Genomic DNA, 22,935 nt, shown 5'->3' with positions numbered 1-22,935 from the left:
AACCTGTCCCAAATCGGACAAACGCCAACATACACGCCTGCAGGAGGCACGTGCTCAGTTTGCAAAAAGAAAAAAAAATGCCGCCCATATTTTTTCACAGGAGGAACTAGATTGAAGGTGTCGCATATTAATGGTGGTATTCACAACTTTCACGACTATTCATCCAACATCATTGAGATGATCGCCCCGACAGAGACAATACCGGAAAGTACACTTTTGGAGAAATCTGCAATACTTCGCGCTGTGGTGCCCCGTGAATTTATGTTTAAATGCGAAGCATTTCTTAGCGAACTTCGGCGACTATGAGCTATCTATCTATCTATCTAACCGCCTACGACTTTTAGCTCTCTCGGCCGTTTCAATAATGATATCAATACCAAACTTCGTATGGTAAAACATGACTGTATGAAGAACATATTTCACTAGTCATAACATGAAAATCAAGACATATATTATGTCATGAATGTCATGATTTACATTTTATGGTCCTGCAGCTCTTGCGGTGGTTTAATTCACATGACATGCTGCAAAACTGGTATGGTATGACATGATTGCATGGCGAACATAAGCGACAGACCCTAACACAACAATCGTGACATGCGTGTAATGTAACATGACTAAATGCCACGCTCATGACGCGCTCGCGGCCGTTTCGCTAGCGTCACATGTACCAAATTTCGTAGTAATGTACGTGAATGGATGACCAAGGTATGTAAATAATGCAATCATTACAATCATCAGGTGCGTATCATATAACAAGACTACATGCCGCGCTCATAATGCGCTGGCGGCCGTTTCACCCGCTTCACTTACACCAAATTTGGTATTACGGGATGTAAATGGATAACGAAGGTATGATACTGGTGCAAACATGATAAACATGAGATGCGTGTCATGTAATACCATGACTACATGCCACGCTAATGATGCGCTGACGGCTGTTTCGCTAGCTTCGAATGTGCCAAACTTGCTATTACGTGACGCGAGCTTCAATGCAGCACAAACGCGTTAAGAATGAGCAGTCTTCGGGTGGTACCAAGGCAGTACAAGCGCGCAGAAGCGTTTCAAACACGTCGCATTGAAGGCGGTTTTAAGTCTGATTCAAGTCAAGGAGCGTTTATGAATACGAAGGTTAGGGGTGGCACAGAAGTAAACGCTCATGGTATTTTTTTGATAACCACCGCAAATGCCCAACAAATAGAGGAGGCGCTGACCCGACATGCGTTTCCGTTGACGTGCGTGTTCTTGTAGTAATTTTTGTCAGCGCTGCTATCGCACGCTCTGCACTTTCTTGCATACCACTTCCTCTCCTTTACTCTCCCTTCAGTGACTTTAGGTCCTCCTTTTCCCTAATAAAAGAATTTCTGATCCTCGTCTTGTTACCATAGCCGCCATAGAGCGAGTTCGGAGTGAACTCATCTGCCTGAGAAGCTGGGGCCATCCTGCATAGCGCTCTAGTACTCTAAATTCAATATATTCATGTGTTATGTCTGCAGTGACGCTAACAGCTCGAAATCGACGTTTCTTGTTTCACCAGATGAGTGGATTACCTTTTTTTACGAGTACACCAACGGCACCTATACGAAATTTGATTCTGTTATGAGCCGTCCATACGCAATCACCATCATCGTGAAGCTCTTCAAATCGATGAGTGTAGGCCTGACAGGGCTGCGATACCTTGTCGCCTGGACCTTCTACAGGCAGCTAGTGGAAGTCACTGATCAGTACTATTTCCTACGTGGCAAGGCAGCCAGTGACGTTTGCTACCAGCATGTAAAAGAAGTCATGAATCTGGCAATTCTAACCCACTACTTTCGAACTGGTATGTATATGTACATCACTGCGCATAACTTATCCTGCTCAGATTGCCCTTGTATTGCTGCCGCACGTGCGCTGGCTGACAGAATGACTGCGAGGAGAGGGCCGAGCCAAAAGATCAATACTAACAATTTAATACTTACAAACATGATGCATTTCAAAAAGACCGGGGTCAGCCCACAAAAATATATGGATTTACTTTTTTGTGGATAATAGCATCCCTTGGTTTCCTTAAAGATTTCCTTCTTACCCTTTGTTATGAGATTTGGGGATTTCACCCGGAGAATGCTTCTTTCACAAAAGGCTCCTTGCGCAGGATTAGAAAGCGTCGACAATAGTTCCGGTGAGAAGGAGCTTCAGTACCCTAGTTGCTGTAGATCCGCGGCCGATATTGCAATGGGGCCACTAGACAGAGAAAATCTACAAGAACCACTGTTATGAGTGGTCCGCGAACTTCCTCAAACACAGGTGAAAAAAATATGGTTGCTAGTGATTGTTGCGCACCCTTCAAAACTAAGGTAAATATTCAAGGACAGAGGTAGAAGGAAACAGTCGTAGCTATGCCTAACCTGTACAATACAGACATGTTGAGCGTTTACGTGCGGATTTTTGTTGACCATACGGTGCCTGTTGTACTAGGTACAACAACACTTAATTTTTTTTGATTGATTTGTGTGGTTTAACTGTGGGGTTTAACCAACTCAACATTACTTTACTGTGGTGGTCATTGCTGAAGGCATTCAACCAAGCTTATAATGCAATCCCAGCGACAATAAAATTGGTCCTGTAAATACGGATAGTCGAAGGAGTGCTCTGATTACTTGTTTTTTGTGTCTTCATCACCTTACAAAGTTAGCATCGCCTTGCCCACGAGTACTATGTTACAACCCGTACTGGGTGTGACCGTCGATGATTAAAAACAAGTTGTAAAGCTGTGCAAAATTTGATTCGGGCCAGTTTGTTAAAATGGAGTCGACGTGGACACTGTTAATCTTCTGTAGTTTTGCGAAGGCTGCCTTTTTTATGCACTTTATTTGTGTCTGAATCCGTGGGTGTGCAATTCAGACGCCTACATGATATAGTGAGAATAGTAGAAATTGTGAAGAAATATTGCTTAAACGAGCGTAGGCAATATCTTGAGAGGTGACATATTGTGTAGAATAAGTGTCTATGCCTAAATGAAAGCAGTCGACAACAGCTAATTTGCATTGAATTTTTTCCTTAACAGCATACACATCATTGTGTTCCTGTAGTATGCCTCTTTTTTTAATTTCTACACCAAGTGTTATAAATGTCCTTGCTATTCAATGATGCTTCTTCGTGAGCACCCTATTGAAAATCCTGGGTTGGTGGATGCTGGAATCGCAGGTGGATATGGTGGAAAGAATAGTAGATATGGTGGAAATATTAGTGGATATGGTGGAAACTGTAGTGGGTATAAAAGCTGATGGTGGTGAGAGTGGAAACAAAGGTGGCAGATGGTGGTGGTGGTGGCGAGCCAATGGTGGTGACAATGGAAAATGCCGGCTCAGGGTAGCGAGGCAAAACGTGTTTAGTGGAAGACTTGGTGAGCAAGGTAGATGACGGTGGCATGATGAAAAGCACATGGCAGTATGTGAAATCACTTATTTGTAGTGTTTCATTCTTGTATGCGCAGAAGTATCAGTTTATGGTCAAAAGAAACCAACGTTGCTCATCACGCTTTCTAGCACGTTTATTTTTTTAATTTAGTGATGTCAACAACGTTTCAATTTTTGTGTAGCGTAGAATATGCGGATGTGAATATATGTTTACATATCGCGCACGTACTTACATCAGTTTGACATCCACGATGTATTTTTTGTTGTGATGTTTAGAAGACTAGAGTTGTCACTGTGAGCATGACAATCAATAATTTACATCGGCGAGCAGTTGTCGACTAATAAATGGGCTCCAGTTCGCAGTTGCCGCTTTCAATGTTAGAGCAGAACACAGCGGTCACTTTATGTCACCACGCAAAAAACGCAACTCCGGTAATTCTTCCACACTCTATTGTTTGAGCCATACCTTCAAGTTAACGAAGTGCGTGCGAACATGCATAAACTTTCACTTTCGACATGCGTCGCGATGAGCCCAGCGAACTTGACTTTCACCCTTCTGTTCTAACACCGTGATTTCCACCAAAGGTTAGTCATACCGACCGAGCCCGTACAAGTGTTATCGGCGCTTTTGAGTTTTAGAATACACAATTTGGACGAGTAAAATTGATAATACAGCACAGCGGCGGCATCATTTACCCTAAATGAAGCCTTTTTAGTGTGCACGGTGTCCGCGCAAGAAGCGACAAGCATCGATGCGACGCGCTTGCAGCACTTCCACCAAAGGTACGCCTCTCCTCACCGACAGCCGCCGGTCGCACTCGCGGCGCTTCGCTGGCTCTTATGCGATAACATAGACACGTCAATTTGTATGCTTACTGAACCAATATGATAGCATAATGTTTCTGGTGCACTGCAGTCGTTTTCGACTGGCCTTTATGTAGCTGTTCCTAGCGACAGAGCAACAGCGGTGCGCTGGCGCGACTGCGGTGTGCGTTGCGCGAAAAAACATCGAAATCAATTGTGTGTGCGTATCTATTGATTGAGCATAGAAGCGTCATAAAGTCTGAACTGATATAGCCCTTTGGAAGTAGCGAGAAACAAATAATACACTTGGCAGTAACCGCCGATAAACTCTACCTGCTCCTCAGTCCACGGAGTTGTTTTTTTCTCTTGCGATTGTAAATTGTAACAAAAACATTGCGCTGTTGCTATTATCGCAGTGGCAATCGTTACAGGCAGCCGTTCTTCGTGTTTATCAAGCGTGCAATTTTTAGTAGCAGGTGCTGATCCCGTCTCTCCCAAGTAAACGACAAACAGAACTGAAGGTAAACAGTGATTCTGTGAGTTGGCTACTTCTTTAACACTCACACCGGCATCTGGTGGCGTGGCAGAGTGGTTAGTGTACTCAGTTCATAATTCGGAGGTGCTTGGTTCGATCCCACGCTGGCGCACTTTTTTTTACGGGTGCTTGATACAGTTTTCTATACAATTACTGTTAATATTTCTTCAGCGGCAGCTCGTCACGGTGGTTCTGACACTGCTTCGTGCTCCAGCATTGCCGGCTGGAGCGCGCCATCCACCATCTGCTCCGCCATACGCCACCATACATCACGTGCCACCATTTCCACCGCCATAATCCACCAAAATAGCGGATGGTGGAATCCAGCATTCCTATGATGGACGTTTTTGAAATAGGTCAGGGCCACCTTTAAAAAGAAAACTTGTGAGTAACCACTGGTATACATAATCAAAGATAATTAGTCAAGTTTGTTGCCTCGAACATTCAATATTTCAATCATATATTTTAATTTCGACTGCATTAGTGTAAAGTGTATCTTGGCGTAACCGCTTGCATATTGTGTACCACAATTTCTTGAATTTTTAGCCAATTTCACTTAATTGCACTTCTGCGAAAGTGACCTCCCCATTCTCAGATATGTTATATAAAGTTTTAATTTTGTTTGTGTGTGAAGGTTATAAGTACACTTGTAAGCTGCTTCTTCTGAATTTCTTTGAATTCAGTGCTGTTTCCCTTTTTTTTGCTCTGCTCATGTCAAAGCTTAATGCGAAGAACGTAGGGACACTGGTCTTTACTTGAACTTTTGCCTTGAGCCCTTGACCCTGCAGTGAGCTCTGTAATGTGCCTATTGTAAATCATCATCATCAGCCTGACTACGCCCACTGCAGGAGAAAACCTTCTTCCATGATCCTCCAATCAACCCGATCTCGTGCTTTCTGCGGCCCCGTTATACCTGGAAACTGTTTATTTCATCTGCTTACCTAACTCTTCTTCTCCCCTTCATGCGTTTGCCTTCTCTGAGAATCCAGTATGTTTTTTTAATGTCCAGCGGTTATCCTGCCTATGTGCTAAGTGCCCGGTCCATGTTCTATTCTCCTCTTGATTTCATGAATGATATCCTAAACCTACAGCCTTCAGAGACTACCCTCTTCTTGTCTCTGAAGGCTACACCTAAAATTATCTTTAATATCGCTCACTGCACCATCCTCAATTTAAGATGAACCTTCTTTGTAAGGCTCCACGTTTCTACCCCGTAGGTAAGCACCGGCAAGATGGAGCTGTTATATACTTTTCTCTTGATGTATGGGTCAGAGCGCCATTCATGATTATATGATGCTCGCCAAGTTTTACTCACCCTATCTTTATCTTTCAAGTTATTTCGCTCTCATGGTTAGGTTCCGCGTCTGCTACCGATCTTAAGTAGGCATATTCCTTTACAACTTCCAGTGTCTTTCCACCTATCGCAAAGTGCTGTTTTCTGCCGATACTGTTGCACATTACTAACATTAACATTATTCTTATGCAATATTACTGTTGCACAATAATTTTCTCACCTACTCTTCTCTTTTCTGTGTTCTGTTCAGTAATTGTGAGCGGAAATTCCTCATCTGAAGAACTTATCAAGGCCATGTCGACAGTGCGTCGCAGGTTACAAAGATACTCTTCATTAACAATTATCCCTAACTGCCCGCAACCTAGGGTTCTGAAAACCTGCTTTAAACACGTGGTGAATAGCAATGAAGAGATTAGAGATTGTGTCTCCCTGTCTTACATTTTTTATTGGGATTTTGTCACTTTCCTTAAGGAGAACTATCGTTGCTGGGTATGCACTGTAGATTTCTTCCAGTATGTTTATGTAGGGTTCGTCGATGCCCTGATTATGTAGTGCCCACATTACTGCTGATTCCTCGAGTAATTCAAGCGCCTTTTTGTAAACTATGAAAGCTCAGTGATGGGGCTGGGTGTATTCTGCGCAATAATGTATTATCTGATTCATGCTGAATATCGTCTGTTGTGGAATTGCCTGTGCGAAATGCTGTTTGGTATTTTCCTTGATTTAACTCTAATATCTTCCTAATTGTATTAGCTAATATTTTTATAAATATTTTGTAGAGAGCGGAGTGTAAGCTAATCGACTTGTAATTTTTCAAGTCCTTGGCGTCTCCTTCCACGTGGATTAAAATAACGTTGGCATTTTTCTGAGATTCTGATACCCTTCTCGTCAAGAGACACTTCGTGTATAAGTCGACCAGTTTTTGTAACACCTTTCTCCGCCATCTTTTAGCAGGTTCGTTGTTAACTTATCGTCCCTAACGGCGTTGCCTATTTCATTGCTTATTTACCCTGTTGTTACTGGTAGAATGTCGAATTCATCTGGGCTATTACTGCTTCTTACGATAATATTCTGGTTGTTTCGGCATTTGTAAAGCTCTGTATAGAACTCCTCTACCACCTCAACTATCCTACTCATTTTGATTATGATATCACTTTCCTTGTTTATTATTGCATACGACCAATTTTTTCATATGCACAAACTTTGTTTCACAGCTTTTACGCTTCTACCACTTTTTACACCTCTCGCGATTCTCTCCGTGTTATACCTTCTGGTGCCTGCTGCTTTGCACCTATTGATTAACTTAGAAAGTTGCACTAGCCTCATAGGTTTGATTGCTTTGAGGCTCTCTTGGTTTGTCGTTCATAATAAAAGTTTTTGTCTCCTGGGAATGTTTTCCAGTGTCCTGTCTAGTGACAGTACCTCGGACTTCCATTGCACACGCTTTGATGATACCAGTAAGAATATTGTTCGTTGTGTCAACGCTAACATCGGTTACCTCGTTAAGAGCCTCGAATCTAATATGAAGCAAAACTCAGAATTCCTGTAGTTTTCCACTAAGCACTATTTCATTATTTGGCTTCTAGCGTATGACTTTATGTCTTTGCTTTTTTAAATTTTGGTGAACATGTGCGATTATCAATCTACAGTCACTGCATCGGATCTTGCCAACTACTTCTGCATGCTTTACAATGCCTTGGTGTACACACACTATGTAGTCTGTTTCATTTCTACTTTCGCCATCAGGACTTTGCCACGTTCACTTACTGTTAGCCCTTTTTGTGAAGAAGGTATTGAATATCCGTAAATATTACGTTCTCCGAACACTGCTATTAACTAACCTCTGGCATTTCCAGAGCCGATGCCATATTCTCCCGCTTCATTGTCTGCGACCTCTTTTTTCCTACCTTGGCATTAAAGTTGCTCATCAGAATAGTATGCTGCGTCTATGCTTTAAGAATGCCTCACTCCACGTCTTCATAGAAGCGATCAACCGAATGATCATCACGGCTCGATGTAGACGTTGTCTGTATTACTTTGAACTTGTACCTTCTGTTAAACTCAAATGTGATAATTGCCACCCTCTCACTGATTCTATAGCATTTCTCTGTGTGGTCTGCGATTATCTTGTGTATAAAAAACCCAGCCCCTACTTATTCTCTATAAACTCATCTATAGACGGTAGCTTATGACTTGTCTGGTATTCAGCCCTGTATAAGCCTCAGTTGTCTTTCCAAGTTCCCTGAGATTAATAAATCCTATTTAATACTCCGTAATTCTTGGAATAGCACAGCGAGACTAGCCTCAATAGAGAGCGCTCTTGTGCTGACAAAGCCAATTTCAGATTTCAATGGTCGCCTGTTTGTACCCAGACTCTTAGCACCCTCTGGTGCGTCACAGGTCTGACCACTGTATTTGACAGTTGCTTCGCAGCTTCTGCGGACTGAGGGCCAAGAGTTACTGCTGTAGTCATGTAGGTAGTGGCCAAGTACTTCACCAGGGTGCAATACCTTGCTCTGGTGAGGAAGTGAATTAACAGCAGGTGGTCGCCAGTGAGGACAAACCACAGACATCTTTTTATTCTTTTTAACGATTCCTTTATCACGCGTTTTAAGTAAAGATGCGATTGGGAATACTTCAGCATCTGCATTCAAATCGAAAATTGTCATTGTATGCTAAGCTGCAGCGCTATCTCTAAGTAGAGAGATTTGTTGCACTTCTTAGCACTGTACAATACCACTTGACCGCTTATCAGCTCTCAATTTCCCATGGCTCATAGCTCGCCTGGCCTATCCTTAACTGTTTGAAAGTCCATAATTTCATTATGCTGGCTGAATCCCCCAGATGACCATCTTTTTGAGGCGTTTATTGTCTCCTAACTTCTTCCTGTCGCACTAAATTTCGACATTGTTGGCTTCAAACTGTCCACAGTGTCGGAAGTTTGCTAATTTCGAGTGGACGCACTCAAAACTGGCGAGTTGCGCCCTTTGTCTTGAGAACTTATTGGCTATTTCTATGCGATTGTTGCGTTGAGCGTAACGTCGCGGGAGGTCGGCGTGAATGAAAAGTAAACGCAAATAGTATTTAATTGCTAGAAAATGGACTGGCGCTGCCTTTGAGGCTGTATCTTATTACGTTGGACTTTTGAAGTACAATTGAAAACTCTGGTGAATAAATATGGTGGTGGGCCTTAGTCGGGAGTCAGATATACTGAGTAGTATTTACGTATACGGCCAGCCTAATGACGTAAAGTAGTGTATAAGGCGAAAAAGTTTGCAAAGTAATGACGTGTTTGCGTCACTCACCGCACAGCATCAGCTTGAGTTAATAAACCCCGACGACTTTCGGTACCACACGTATACACAACAACAAGCCCCGCGACACGTTCAGCTTCTGCAGCTCTTCTTCTAAATTTAGTATTAATACTATTCCTTCTTTTGTCGACCACCTCTCCATACACCGGGGGCATGTTAACTTGGAAATGGTACGCGGTAATCAAACTTTTTCGGAGAATATTTCTTCAAAGAAAGTTTTTCTAATGTTTTGGCGATAACAGCAAAGTCAGTGCTTCTTGCACAGGAATGCTCGGCCTTCAGTTTAGGGAAGTGTTGTGTGGGCAACGAATGCTTGACACTTCAGTAGATATTCGCAAACGGCGGCTGCAGCATTTTGCATTTACACGACATTTTGAAGCAATTTAGGAGACAAGGGCCGGCTGTGCGTCTGCTTTTTCTGCCAACGCATTTTTGCCGTAGAGATCACGCGGTCGCAGTGGTGCTCAATTAAGGGGCGATTCCTTACAATGAATACCACCCACCTGTCATCACCGCGCTATCAGACCAATACTAACCATAATGAAATTATTCGTCACTCGTTTCTGTAAGGCAGGATAAGTGCGAATTGTGTTCAGTCACATTCATGATTTTAGTGGTGAGCAAATGGTGGACGCATGCTGGGTAACCTCATTTCTTCCCCGACATAAAAAGAGATCTTCCTGTATACCAGGCCACTTCACTCCCCGAACCAGAACTCCTCAAGATGATGTCATTCTCCTTCGTGTAGCCCTCAAGCGGTAAAACGGAAAAACTACGATGCAGCTGATGACTCAAACATCATACTTCATTTAGAACACACCCTTCTTTCTTTCTGCGATGACAAAGTCAGCACATTATGAACGAAATTTAAAGGATGCTGTCAGCACCGCATTGAAACCCTTGTCCTAGATAAAATGAAAATGATCGGTCGAGATAAATCATGAATACCCACAGCAATTATTACATTAAAACGCAAAATCAATTGTTATAGAAAATAAAAAATATGGTAGGCATGCTATACCTAATTTGGTTCTTGATCTGAAGCTTAAGCTACAAGAATCGAGAGAGCGCTATTTTACTGTTAAGCTCGGTCGTTTTTTTTACTGAAAATTTCGCAAAATTTGGCAGTTTTTGTCCCAGAAGGATTCTCGCAAAATAAACGAAGTTTCTTTGATTGGAAGTGTTCTTACCAATAAAACTAAAATAGCCAAGTCATTCAACGTATTTTTAAAGCGTTTTTACGAAGTCATGCTCTTCGATGATACAGTGGCTTTCCGAAAAATTTCAAGGATAACGAATATAACGCCGATAGTAGGTCTACTGAAGGCGTAACTGAGACTAAAGGCGTAGCAGAAATGTGGGTATTCGCAAAGTATTCTCCTGCGCTAGAAATCTACAGGACCAGATAACATTACAAACGCGTTCTCTAAAACATATGCAGTACAAGTCGCTCCTCCTTTAGCAATCTTTTTTAAGAAGTCTTTCAATACGGCCACGTTACCTGATGACTGGCGTGTTGCTAACGTGATTCCAGTTTCGAAAAAAAGGTTCTCCACTAGAAATAGGTAACTACCGTCCTATCTCCCTGACTTTGTGTTCGTGTAAGATGCTTGAACATATATTAGCAAAATACATAAATGATTTTTAGCACAAAATCAGGCAATAAGTGATGTACAGAATGGTTTCAGGCGTGGATATTCCAAAGTAATTCAAATATTCACAACAGTTCAAGAATTGACTAAGGTCGTTGACAAAGACGGTCAGATGAATTTAATACTTCTATACTTTTCCAAGGCGTGTGGCAAAGTGGTGAATTCAATGTTAATATTGAAAATATGGCCCCGTATATGCATGGTGCACTGCAAATCTCGTCGAAAGACGATTGTCTTGCGTCTGTAGAGATTGAACAAAACTTTCATTTGAGGTTCTGCGCAAAAAAATTGGTGAATAGTATTCCGGAGGGGCTGCGTTAGAGTCTCTCGAGCGTGCAGCAGAGGCGAACGAGCGCGTCGCGACACGTCACACGTGAGACATGAGCGCTATCTGGCAGCTATCTCGCAAAAGAAAGCGCGCGAGCCCTGCGCGCCCATCTCCGAGGTAATAAGGTGTAGAACACAAGGCCACGGATAGGTGCCACCGCTGTGTCGTCTTAGCAAAGCGTTGGAAACACTTGCCTTTTCGTGCATTCGTTGCCTCGTCAGTGCAACGTCATACACGCTACAGTCCTTATAATTATGTGTGCTTTTTCTAGTTAGAGACCCACATACAGAATATTGATGTGTTCTTATGGTGCCTCAGATATGCGCAATAATTGCTTTTTATTTGACAATCACACAAGTATGAGCGCTGAAGCTTGAGCAATATTGGTGGGCGCTGCGGATGAGCCGGCCATCTGGAGTACCGTAAGGGTACCGGTTTGGCCGGACATACAGACAAATGTAAAGACAGACAGACAGACAAACCAAAATTTTTATTTTTGCGTCGAATGTCCCCAAGAAAGCCTATCATCTTAAAATGAGAGTAATCGGATTACCCTCGCGCATTATTCACAGGGTCATTACATACAATATCAATAGAAAAGAGTACTAAACATAGACGGATCTCGTTCGAAATTTCCAGATGTGCACTCAGGAGTTCTGCAGGGTGTTTTCCTGGGCCCACTCTTTTTTTAACATCTATAATAATGACATTCAACACGTAGTGGGCCAATCTGTTCGTCTGAAATTGTTCGCAGAGGACGGCGTCATATTCACACCTGTAAATTCTGTACATAATCAAATAATCATGAACAGCACTTTAAATAAATTGGCATAATGGTGCAACAAATGGGAAATGGTAATTAACCTTCAGAAAACTGTGCACATGAGCATCACTAACAAATTGAACAAACTTTCTTATACCTACTGTATACAAGATAACCCCCTCGAAGAAGTTCAGGCGTGCAAATACTTGTGAATCCCGTTAAGTTCCAGTGTTAGCTGGTCAACCCATATAAATTACATATGTTCCATAGCCCACCAAAAAAATAAGCTTGCTGAAACTCAAGTTGAGCGAATCCTCCCTTTCTCTTAGGTTGATGACATACAAAACAATTATTAGACCCTCTTTAAAATACGGCAGTGCTGTTTGGGTTCCTTATACTCAAATCAACATAGAAAGACTGTGAAAAAGAACAAAGGTTAGCAGTGTAGTACATTTACAAACATTTCAGACGCCTTATTCACCATGAAATATGCTACAGATGGCCGAGTCAGAGCCGCTATCTGAAAGAAAAAAACAGACACGCTTGAATTTCTTATCTCTGGTTTAATTTATTAGGCTCAAAATAACCTCAGCCGATTGCTTGCCAATACACATCGGTCGAGCCTCACGTCAAAAACACAGCCATTGCATCAAACCTGAATTCGCAAAAAATAATTTATGTCAATATTCATTCTTCTCTCGAACAATCAAAGAGGCGAATTCATTACCATCTTTATTATCTTTGCTACGCAGAAAGTCTTGATATTTTTTTGTGTCTGCTACTGTGCACCCTCTCCTGCTTGGACTACTGTATGCAGTATTGTACAAAATAATAATGATATGAACAGATACAAACGCTGGGCGTTTTCTAAAAGTCCAAGGAAGACGCCTGCATGCGTTGCTCTTGAATGCTGCTGGCTTTAGACTCAGTTCAAGGTAGCAACTGTTAGCTGACAGATTCGGTACTCAATTTCTCATCATAGAGTAGCAGATGGCTTAGACCTCATAAATTGCGTGTTCGGCGAGGCATAAACTAGCAGACACTCCATCTCCTCCGAAGTCACTATAATATGCTTAATTAGAACGAAAACATAACATTCTATGGTGGATTGTTGTAAGAGTGGTGAACAATCCTTTGTTTGACTACTATTTATTTCGTGATTATTATTCCAAAATATGCAATGCACTATTGGTCGTCAAGGCTTGAGTAAGCATGTGCCCTGACATGTTTCTTTTTTAACAGTGGTTTCACCTCGCATGGTGTACCAGACGAAGCGCATGGTGTCCAGAATTCGCAACGCCTTCGTGAATGAGATGAACTCGTCAAGCTGGGTTAGCCGTGAGATTGCGGCCGACGCAATCAACTCGTTGAACGGTATCACGGCATACGTCGGAAGTGCAGGACGCCGATTGGAGGCAGAGTTCGTCGAAGCGATCTACAGTCAGTGTTCATCTTTATTTGTCCACTTGATCTGGAATGCACGGAACGTGTGTGGCGTTCATTAGCATTTTTATATACAAATGATTTTCGGCGTTGTGGAAATGTTAACTACGATGTATTGGCGTAGGAACAGCATCGCAGCAATTTTGAGCATATGGCTCAGAATATAAGTGTCTGTGTTCTGCCGAGCCATTTATACACGAACTCTTGAAGAATTATTTTATTATAGACGTGTTTCGCTGCATAGGGTTCATGATCTGCTCCGGCAGAGCCGCAGCGCTGTCATCAAAGAGGACCCGTTCACAGAAAACGTCTATGATATGCACTGCTAAATGCTGATTTCGCAATCGACTAACATTTCAATCTTGAATCATTGTCGGTACTCAACAAGGAGGGGGCGCGAAGCGTGCTGTCACAGTTCGGGGAAATAAGGCATTGGCCAGGGGCCTTTATTTCCGTTCTCCCCGTCTACAACAGCTCTCTTGCTCACTAAAACGCATGCTCACTTTTCCACGTCCTCTGCAGCGCTGCACAGCGCTCAAGTTTTCCGGCTGCCGGCGGGTAGTGCCCCTCTGGCCATCAGCTCTCCGTGACACTTAGTGCCAAAATTCGCGACTGCCTGAGTAAAGATAGACATTTGCTCACGAGCACACCATACACTGCACGAATAACGAAGAACAGCTGTTGATTTCACGCACAGTACAGCAACACAAGCCTAGATGCATGCAACTAAAATACACGACCAGGGGCTAAAATTAAATTTCACTGTGTTCCGGCGGCAAAGATGTGGTATGTGAAATGATTTAATACTTCGGCTTTCCTGCTCACCACCGCAGCATTTATAGACAAGAACTTACGGTAAAAGCAGAATTGCCGCGTAGTCCACGAACTGGGCCACGCAAAATTTATTTTACAGCATCCAAAGAACTGGAAGAACGTGTGTATCACGTGTACATGCTACCTGCTGTTGGTGAAACTGTTGTTTTACTGATTATTTGAAAAGCCTAAGAGGATTACTAATTAGGGTGGAAACGTACAAATACGAGTGCCAGAAGACATGTAGACCCTTCGCAAAATCCCGATGAAGAAGTTGCTCGCACATACCACAGGGTGACCAAAAAATACCACCGAAGCTCACGCCTGAGGCTTTTTATATAAACTTTTATTGTGACTCGAGCGAAAACGCACAAATATGTAGGTAAAAATTTTGCGAGGTGTATATACTCCACTTCCCAAAAATAAATCTCTTAAATCAAGAGCATTCCTTCGGAGAAACACAATGCTGCTTAAAACACGCTTGCAGTTCTTAAGCCTTCACCTAGCTAGAAAAGCTCTCTAATTAAACCATACAAGCAAACTCTTGCTTTTGTTTCTTCATGGCCAGTTATATCAGCGGGCAAGAAGAACCACACGTTAAAAATCCAGACCAAAACAAAAAGTGACTGCAAACACTGTTATTTATTGAAAATTTTTTCGTTACACATAGTTCAATAAGTGTGCAGACGCGTCAAAGTAGAGTGGCTATTGAGGAAGAACCTCACCGTACATCGCTTCCAAAGGAATGATACTTGGAGCGAAGCATGGTTTTAGCTTCGACTGAAAAGAGCGTTTAGCCGACGCGTTCCGCGGGAAACACTGCCCGCCAAAGAAGCAGGCGTCACGCAAGAACAGCGGTGCATGTGAAACCAACGACTCTATTTAGATGCCTGCCACGCGAGAACGAAAACAGCTGCCACACCGTTTCCCTCCTTCATTTTCGATTACTCTTAGTCTAAACTTAGCGTCACCTATGGCGCACGGTGCAACAACTTGACAATTTCCATGGCCTCTGAAATAGTAATGCATAATTTCAGATATCGAATAACTCTCGAATGACGCGGCCCTAGAAGCCACAAGTAAAAAACGCCGTATAACAGTGCCTGTCGAGAGCGCCACTGCGCGGCGCTTACTCAAAACTGAAAGCAGGACGACTCCGCTGGCAACACTTGCCATTCGTCAGGCATTTTAATAAAGGAGGCATTGGTGAAATGAACCCCCTCTTCCCGCCGCTCATCGCCGCGACCGCCGCCGTTCGCATGTGAAACAGGCTTAAACTTTGGCATCCGAACCACGTGCATCACTAAGCCTACATTCCTAAATTTCCATCCATAATCACTGCACACAGATTTATGCGCATATGGAGTATCTAACGTTTGCAAGCTCAGACCCTCCGGATTTTTCCTGAATATGAGCCTTTCAGAAGTTTCCCGCTTCGGCATGCATCATAGTGGCAGAATGATTTAGACAATGAAAACGTCACTAAGTAACCTTTTAAAGATTTTTCCCAGGAACATTGCCCCGCCACGGTGGTTTAGTGGCTAAGGTACTCGGCTGTCAACCCACAGGTTGTGGGATCGAATCCCGACGCAGGCGGCTGCATTTCCGATGGAGGCGGAAATGTTGTAGGCCTGTGAGCTCAGATTTGGGTGCACGTTAAAGAAACCCAGGTGGTCGATATTTTCGGAGCCCTCCATTACGGCGTCTCTCGCAGTCATGTGGTGGTTTAGGGACGTTAAACGCCACATATCATCATTTCGCAGGAACATTGGTGTGATATGTTGCATGAATTGAGCGTGGTGTGCCGCGTTATCATAAACATAGGGTCGTGAGTAAGATGACTACATGTTCTGAATTGATTGCACTTACAGCGAATGCCTGGAGGAAACAATTTTGTTTCAAACCAAAGCAGTAATATTACCTTTCAGAAGTGTTTGTTAAAAGAAATTTTGTTCAAAGTCTTATTTGTCATTTCAGGTTAATGACCCAAAAGATACTGAAGCCTCACGCGTGCCGCCACGGTGGTCCGGTGGCTAAGGTACCCGGTTGCTGACCCCCAGGTCGCGCGATCAAATCCCGGCTGTGGCGGCTGCATTTCCGGTAGAGGCGGAAGTGTTGTAGGCCCGTGTACTCAGATTTGGGTGCACGTTAAAGAACCCCAGGTGGTCGAAATTTCCGGAGCCCTCCACTACGGCGTCTCTCATAATCATATGGTGGTTTTGGGACGTTAAACCGCACAAATCAATCAATCAATCAAGTCTGACGCGTCAAACCACTTTATGACTCTGCGGTACGCTTTGATGTAGGGTTCCGAAAATTGCAACCATGCGGTTTTATTTAGCGTGCATTGACTTCACCCGGCACGCGAGCCTCTCACATTTCTGCTTCGTTGTGATGTCAGCGCTGCTTACGGGATCAAAACCGCAACATTAGGCTCTGCAGCCAAATACTTTGAGCACTAAATCCCCTTGTCGGATGTTTAGTTCACGTTGACTAATCATTGAACACTACAGTGAAGTGCTTATTAGGAAGAATTAGTTCAATAGACCCAAAAATTCTTGAATTTGGTATTCGCGCCGTGTGAAGTGTAAAAAATACACAAATAAGCGCTTTCAGAGCTACCGGTTTCTATTGCCAAGGCGCGAAAAGTATATTTTAGGCGTTTGGTGGATGAAAAACGTGTGTGTACTTCACTTCCGGATCTCTTACATACCTTTGTAGTGACCTCTCGTTACTCGATCTCGTCCGTGCCGTCTAATGGTAAATGAACCTTCAGCTTTCTGGTAGGTGACCTACGTTCTGCATGAATGTAAAAGCGTAAACTACCGTTAGGTTATATTGGTCCTCAACTACCATTCATATTTCGTGGCAGCGAGGAAACTTACCCAACGATGACATATTAGCGCCGCCACGCACTGAACCACTTCGAATACAGGCAAAATAATCGCTGTTCTCCAATAAGCAGCTGGTATATTCATCACCTAATGCTAGATCATGTCCCCAATAGCTCGACTGGCTAGATAGAGTCTACTACATATAATAGTTCCCTCTTATGCTGCGATACCTTTGATATCATGTTTCCCATTGTTATATTCTCTCTTGCGATACACTAATCCTCGATTTTATGCAATATGTGTGCCGTGGCTGGACGTGTCTTTTACTAAAATAATCGTTCATCGTTCGCCGCAGAACCGTACCCCGATGTTCCACTGGACAGATATTTCCCAACGTGGATAAGGGCCCTCTCTCACTCAGCTCACTATTTTTGGATCGACAAGGCAACTCCATTGTACAGAGAAGACGAGGCCAACGCTTATTACACACCGGGCGAAGAAACGCTTAGAATACCAACAGGCATTATGCGTAGTCCTGTTGTGTATCTTCATGGGCCACTATCCCTCAATTATGGTGGCCTTGGAATGGTAAGCACGCATATTTTTTGTGACACTAGTTTGAGGAAGCAGTATGTTTTACTCGGTCAATTTTGTTTCGCTGTATACCGAGTTCCAAGAGCAGCGTAGTGCGCAGAAGGCTGGAAAGCACAATAGCGCATACGGAATAATAATATTTGGCACTAAAATGCAGCTTTGAAAACTAAAGGGTAGGTTATTCGAATATTAATATTGGCAGTAGTTGTAATGTATTGGGAAGAACAAAAAGCAGACGAGAAGATAACCTCCCGTGGGTAGGGACAGAACCTGCAACCATGGAAAAAGTTGACAGTTCCCACGTACAGTGGGACTCAGTGATATGCAAAGCACAAGTGAGAAACGTTGATATTTCACGCTAAGATCAGCACAACTTTACGAGGTCGAGGTAAATGATGCCGTACGTGACTTACGTGTCATGGTTATTATGCTTCCATGTGTCGTTTAAAATTGTCAACTATTCACGCCACGTGATTCCAAATTTAGTATATGTGGAGCTAACGAAGCGGCTGCCAGCACACTATGAGCCTGGTATGTTGCCATGCTCTTACATGACACGCTTGTCAGGATTATCATGTTTGTACCAGCCATATCTTTCGTCATCCAACGAAGTTACGTAACACAAAATTTCGTATATGTTGAGCTAGCAAAATGGCCGCGAGCACATCACGAAGGGTCCATTATACTTCAATGTAGCGGTCACGTGCGCGCACCCTGCGCACAGAAATGCAACGTTAGCAAAACGCGAGCATTCTATATTCTGACGCCAAACGCGACCAGCGTCCGTCGAAGCAGCCCGACGGCAACCGGCGCAAAATGCGACATGCTGCATTTCGCGACGATGCGTTACCCAGTCAACACTGTGTCTCCCTCTTTTCGTGACAGAGGAACGCCGGATGCGCTGAACCGCGCATGCGTCAAAGCAACTTAACGCCATGCGTCAAAGCAACTTAACGTCAAAGTAACTGCGAATATATGGCAGGAGTGGTGCGTGGCGTGGCAACGCCGGCGTGACGCGACGAAATGAACACCGGCGAGCAAGCGCGCCGCGTCACGTTGGAATGTATTGGTGCTTAGACTGCGGCATGTAGTCATGTTGTTACATGACAGACATCTTAAATTATCATTTTTGCACCAGTTACATACCTTCGTCATCGATTGGCATCACGTAATATCAAATTTGGCATATGTGAAGCTAGCAAAATGCCCGGAAGCGCATAATGTGCGTAGCACATAGCGATGTTGTTACATGACACGCATGTCATGTTTATCATGTTTGCACCAATAGTCTACCTTCGCCCTCCATTCACGTCTCGTAAAACCAAATTTGGTATAAGTGAAGCTAGCGAAATGGCCGCCAGCGCATCATGACCGTGGCATGTAGTCATGTTGTTACATGACACGCATCTCATGATTATCATGTTTGCACCAGTCACATACCTTTGTCATCCATTCACGTACTGTAATACCGAATTCGGTATATGTGACGCTAGCGAAACAACCGCGAGCGCGTGGAGAGCATGGCATGTAGTCATGTTGTTACATGACAGACATGTCATGATTTTCAAGTTAAGGTGTGTCGCTTGTGTTCGCTATGCAATCATCTCATACTGTACCAATTTTGCAACACATTATGTGAACGAAACCAGCGCAAGAGTTCCGGGGCCATGAAATTAAAATCATGACATTCACGATACACGTGTCATGATTTTCATGTTATGACTTGTCAAATATATTCTTCATACAGTCATAGTGTGCCATACTAAGTTTGGTATCGATACTATTGTCGAAACAGCCAGGAGTAAAAGTCGTAGGCGGCTAGATGATAGATAGATAGATAGATAGATAGATAGATAGATAGATAGATAGATAGATAGATAGATAGATAGATACGATCAATGTCGCCGAAGTTCGCTGAGAAATGCTTCGCATTTAATAGTGCGTCGAATAATCCACCAACTGAGCTACCGCGGCGGCTATCCCCCCGTCCACATTGTATGGTATACATGAGCATTTAAAGGTGGAAGAACCAGTCAGCACCAACTATTGCCATTATGGCAAGTGTGAGAGACTCCTTTTCCACAAAACTGATTTATTTTATGCTGGTGCCCACCACGGTTCCTTTGATGTATTTTCGTCTCGGATATGACGTTGCAATGTATGTAAATACAGATTATACAGAAAATACGAGAAGGAAGTGTTCTAGAAAGAGGCGCTGAATCAGCGACCTCGTGCTCATCAGTGCGCGACGCTAACCACTAAGCCCATAGCGAACCTTCGCAAACCACTCAACGGTGAGCCGTATCTATGAGTAAGGGGCCGCTGGGAATCATCAGAGCTCAGCAACTTGAGCGCGTTTTCGTCATCAGTAGCGAGGTGTGACGACGGACGCACAGTTGGCGAGCTAGCTTCAAAGGTAGTCGTGCCGCGCCAGCACGCGCGTGGCTATGCGTGCCTACCTCCACAGTGATCATTGCATCATTTCCTATACAATGCACATATCCAACCCCCGTGCTGCAGAGCTGAAGGTCCATCTCACTAACTTGGATACATTCAGAAAACAACACGCTCAGACTGAAACAATGGGGCACCTCTATAACAATGGCTACAGTGCCTGCAAGCTGACCTTGATAAAGCAACCAAGAGGGTAAGCACTATACCCGCAATTTCAGATGTCAACAGGCACCTTCTACACCTGTTGGAAGCACCCAGAAGCCTCATAAAACGCTGGCGTTGGCAGAGACACAACTGCAAGCTTGAACTTCGCATCGCTCAACTCACGTTGCAAGCCAAACAACGCTACAGAGCTCGCAAGGAACAATTGGCAGAACTTTTGTAAGTCACTTAATCGAACACTAAGCACTGTGCGCATGTGGTCGATACTAAGAGCCCTTGTTGACCCTAAAAGTACCGAGTCCCACCTCATCAGTACCATCAAAATACTTCTTCACAAGCAGGTAGGGGACGACCACAGCATCTTACAGGCGCTTCAAAAAAGTACATCGCTGCAGTGCCTCAGCCAAATGTAAAAACTATATATAAAAAGTCAACGTTTCTGGATGCTGATATAACTTTGTACGAAGTTCGAGCTGCTCTTCTGAATATCAAGCACAACACAGCTCCAGGGAAAGAAAACATCCAATACTCTCTCGTACGAAACCACAACTGCGAAGATCTAGAGCACCTCACAGATTTTTACAACACTCATTGAAAATCCTGAACGTTACCCTAGGAATGGAGAGATGCCAAAATAACACTAATTCCGGAACATTCACATTCCGGAACACTAATTTCGGAACACTAATTCCGGAACTAATTCCGGTTTTCCGGACTTAACACTAAGTCCGGAAAACCCCGAGAGCTTGGAAACCCGGACCAATCTCGTGGACGTCTTGCCTCGGTAAATTAATGGAGCACGCCGTCCTTCAAAGACTGCAACCATATCTTGACGCCCAGAGGTTTTTCCGGACACATTGTTTGGGTATTAGCCTCATCTTTCCACGCAAGACGTACTTGTCCAACTAAAAGAGGAAGTAATGGACAGGCTCAGTTCTGCGCAAACTAGAGCTCTGCTTGCCTTGGACATCCGCGGTGCGTTTGAAAACGTCTCCAATGACCTAATACTGGTGAATCTCGCGTTGACACGTTGCGAACGGTGAGTTTACTACAGTGTAAAAGTGTTTCTCACAAACAGAACGGCAATCATGGAATTTGGCTCTCTTCGCAGTTACATCATCAAGCTCGCGGGGAAAGGCACACCACAAGGATTTGTGCTATCCCTTACACTCTTCAACACCACCATGTCTAAGTTACCACCTCTACTCGCCACCATTCCAAGTCTGCGGCATGCTTTATACGCGGACGACGTTACTATAAGGGTGATCATAGCCTCAGACGGACAAATACAAGTTGCCCTCCAAGAAGCAGTAAATATGGTTCAAGCATACGCACGAGCAGGTGGTATAACGTGCTCTGCAAATAAGTCGAAACTTCTACTCATTCGTCGTCCCCAGCGAAAGCCCGACAACAGCCCGCATATCACAGTCACTTTAGAGTTCCATGTAACTTCTTGCGCACAAAAACTCCGCGTCCTTGGTCTTCATATACAAGCTGATCTCATCTCAAGGCAACACAAACCATGAGAATACAATCAGATCACCAAGTTTCTCAAACCACGTATATGATCGGCTGCATCACCAACCAAAGGCATGGACTTCAGGAGCAAGACATTCTACGTATAGTTAATGCCTGCATAGTAAGTCGCATCACCTACAACGTTCCTTATTATACCCTAACACTTGCACAAGAGAGAAAACTGGACATTCTCCTTAGTATAGCCGTCAAAGCGGTGGTTGGACTACCTACGTACGCATCCGCCAACCGTCTCCTAGCCATGGGTGTACACAAAAACTTGAAGAAACTAACCAAAGCTCAACGTAATAGTCAGCTACGAAAACTCCGCAGCACGCAAGTGGGAGAGCAGCTACTCATCAGGCTAGGGTACCCTGCGACTCGATGTGGATACAGCATACCTGGAAAACAGCTACCCATTAACTTCTCAGCAAGAATTACAGTCGCGCCACTTTCACGCAATATACACCCTGAGCGCAACGCTCAGCGGCGGCGGGCAAGGGTGAAAAACCTCACGCGCCTCATAAATCAGTCTTTTCCAAACACTCTCTTATGCTGCGATGTCGCTAGACAACACTTCCGCAGTTTTACAGTTGGAGCAGTGGTGAACAATGATCACGACGTAGTAGCCTCAATCAGCGTACCTACTAAGAACATATCTGAGTGTGATGAGTTTGCCATCATCCTGGCGATGCCATAAACCTTCCTCACACCGATGTTATTCTAATCTTCACAGACTCAAAGGATACCTGCTGCACCTTTACATGGCGTATTGTCTCACAGCACATGCGCATCGAATTTTGAAAACCGCATTTCACACGCCACACAAGTTCCGACTTGTCAGGACTCTGGGAACGCCTCTCTCCCCGGTCATGACTGCGTTCCTGCAGCTACCCGATCACTCACTAACCGGGATCCGGAGGAAGAGCTGTCCAACCCAGATGAGGAGAACACAAACAGCGAACTTCTAGAATAACGAGACACTTTTGATTTCTATAGCCGAGAACGCATTTGGTACCCTCCACCACACCA

The 22,935-nt window shown here is 43.8% G+C and overlaps 1 protein-coding gene across 1 annotated transcript in view; it reads left to right on the top strand.

Moving 5' to 3' along the window:
- The first annotated feature begins 1,547 nt into the window (after positions 1–1,547).
- The window catches only part of LOC142802952 (membrane metallo-endopeptidase-like 1), a 41,930-nt gene continuing 20,542 nt past the window's right edge, over positions 1,548–22,935 (top strand). Inside the window, exons 1-3 of the mRNA XM_075888035.1 lie at positions 1,548–1,822; positions 13,331–13,528; positions 17,534–17,766. Coding sequence (XP_075744150.1) covers positions 1,600–1,822; positions 13,331–13,528; positions 17,534–17,766 — 654 coding nt within the window. The 5' untranslated portion in view covers positions 1,548–1,599. The remainder of the gene's footprint in view (positions 1,823–13,330; positions 13,529–17,533; positions 17,767–22,935) is intronic.

The sequence above is a fragment of the Rhipicephalus microplus genome, chromosome 3 (genome assembly GCF_043290135.1).
Source record: "Rhipicephalus microplus isolate Deutch F79 chromosome 3, USDA_Rmic, whole genome shotgun sequence".
In the NCBI taxonomy this organism is placed as follows: domain Eukaryota; kingdom Metazoa; phylum Arthropoda; class Arachnida; order Ixodida; family Ixodidae; genus Rhipicephalus; species Rhipicephalus microplus.
Note: the sequence above shows the minus strand (reverse complement) of the source record. Positions and strands in the feature narration are given on the sequence as shown.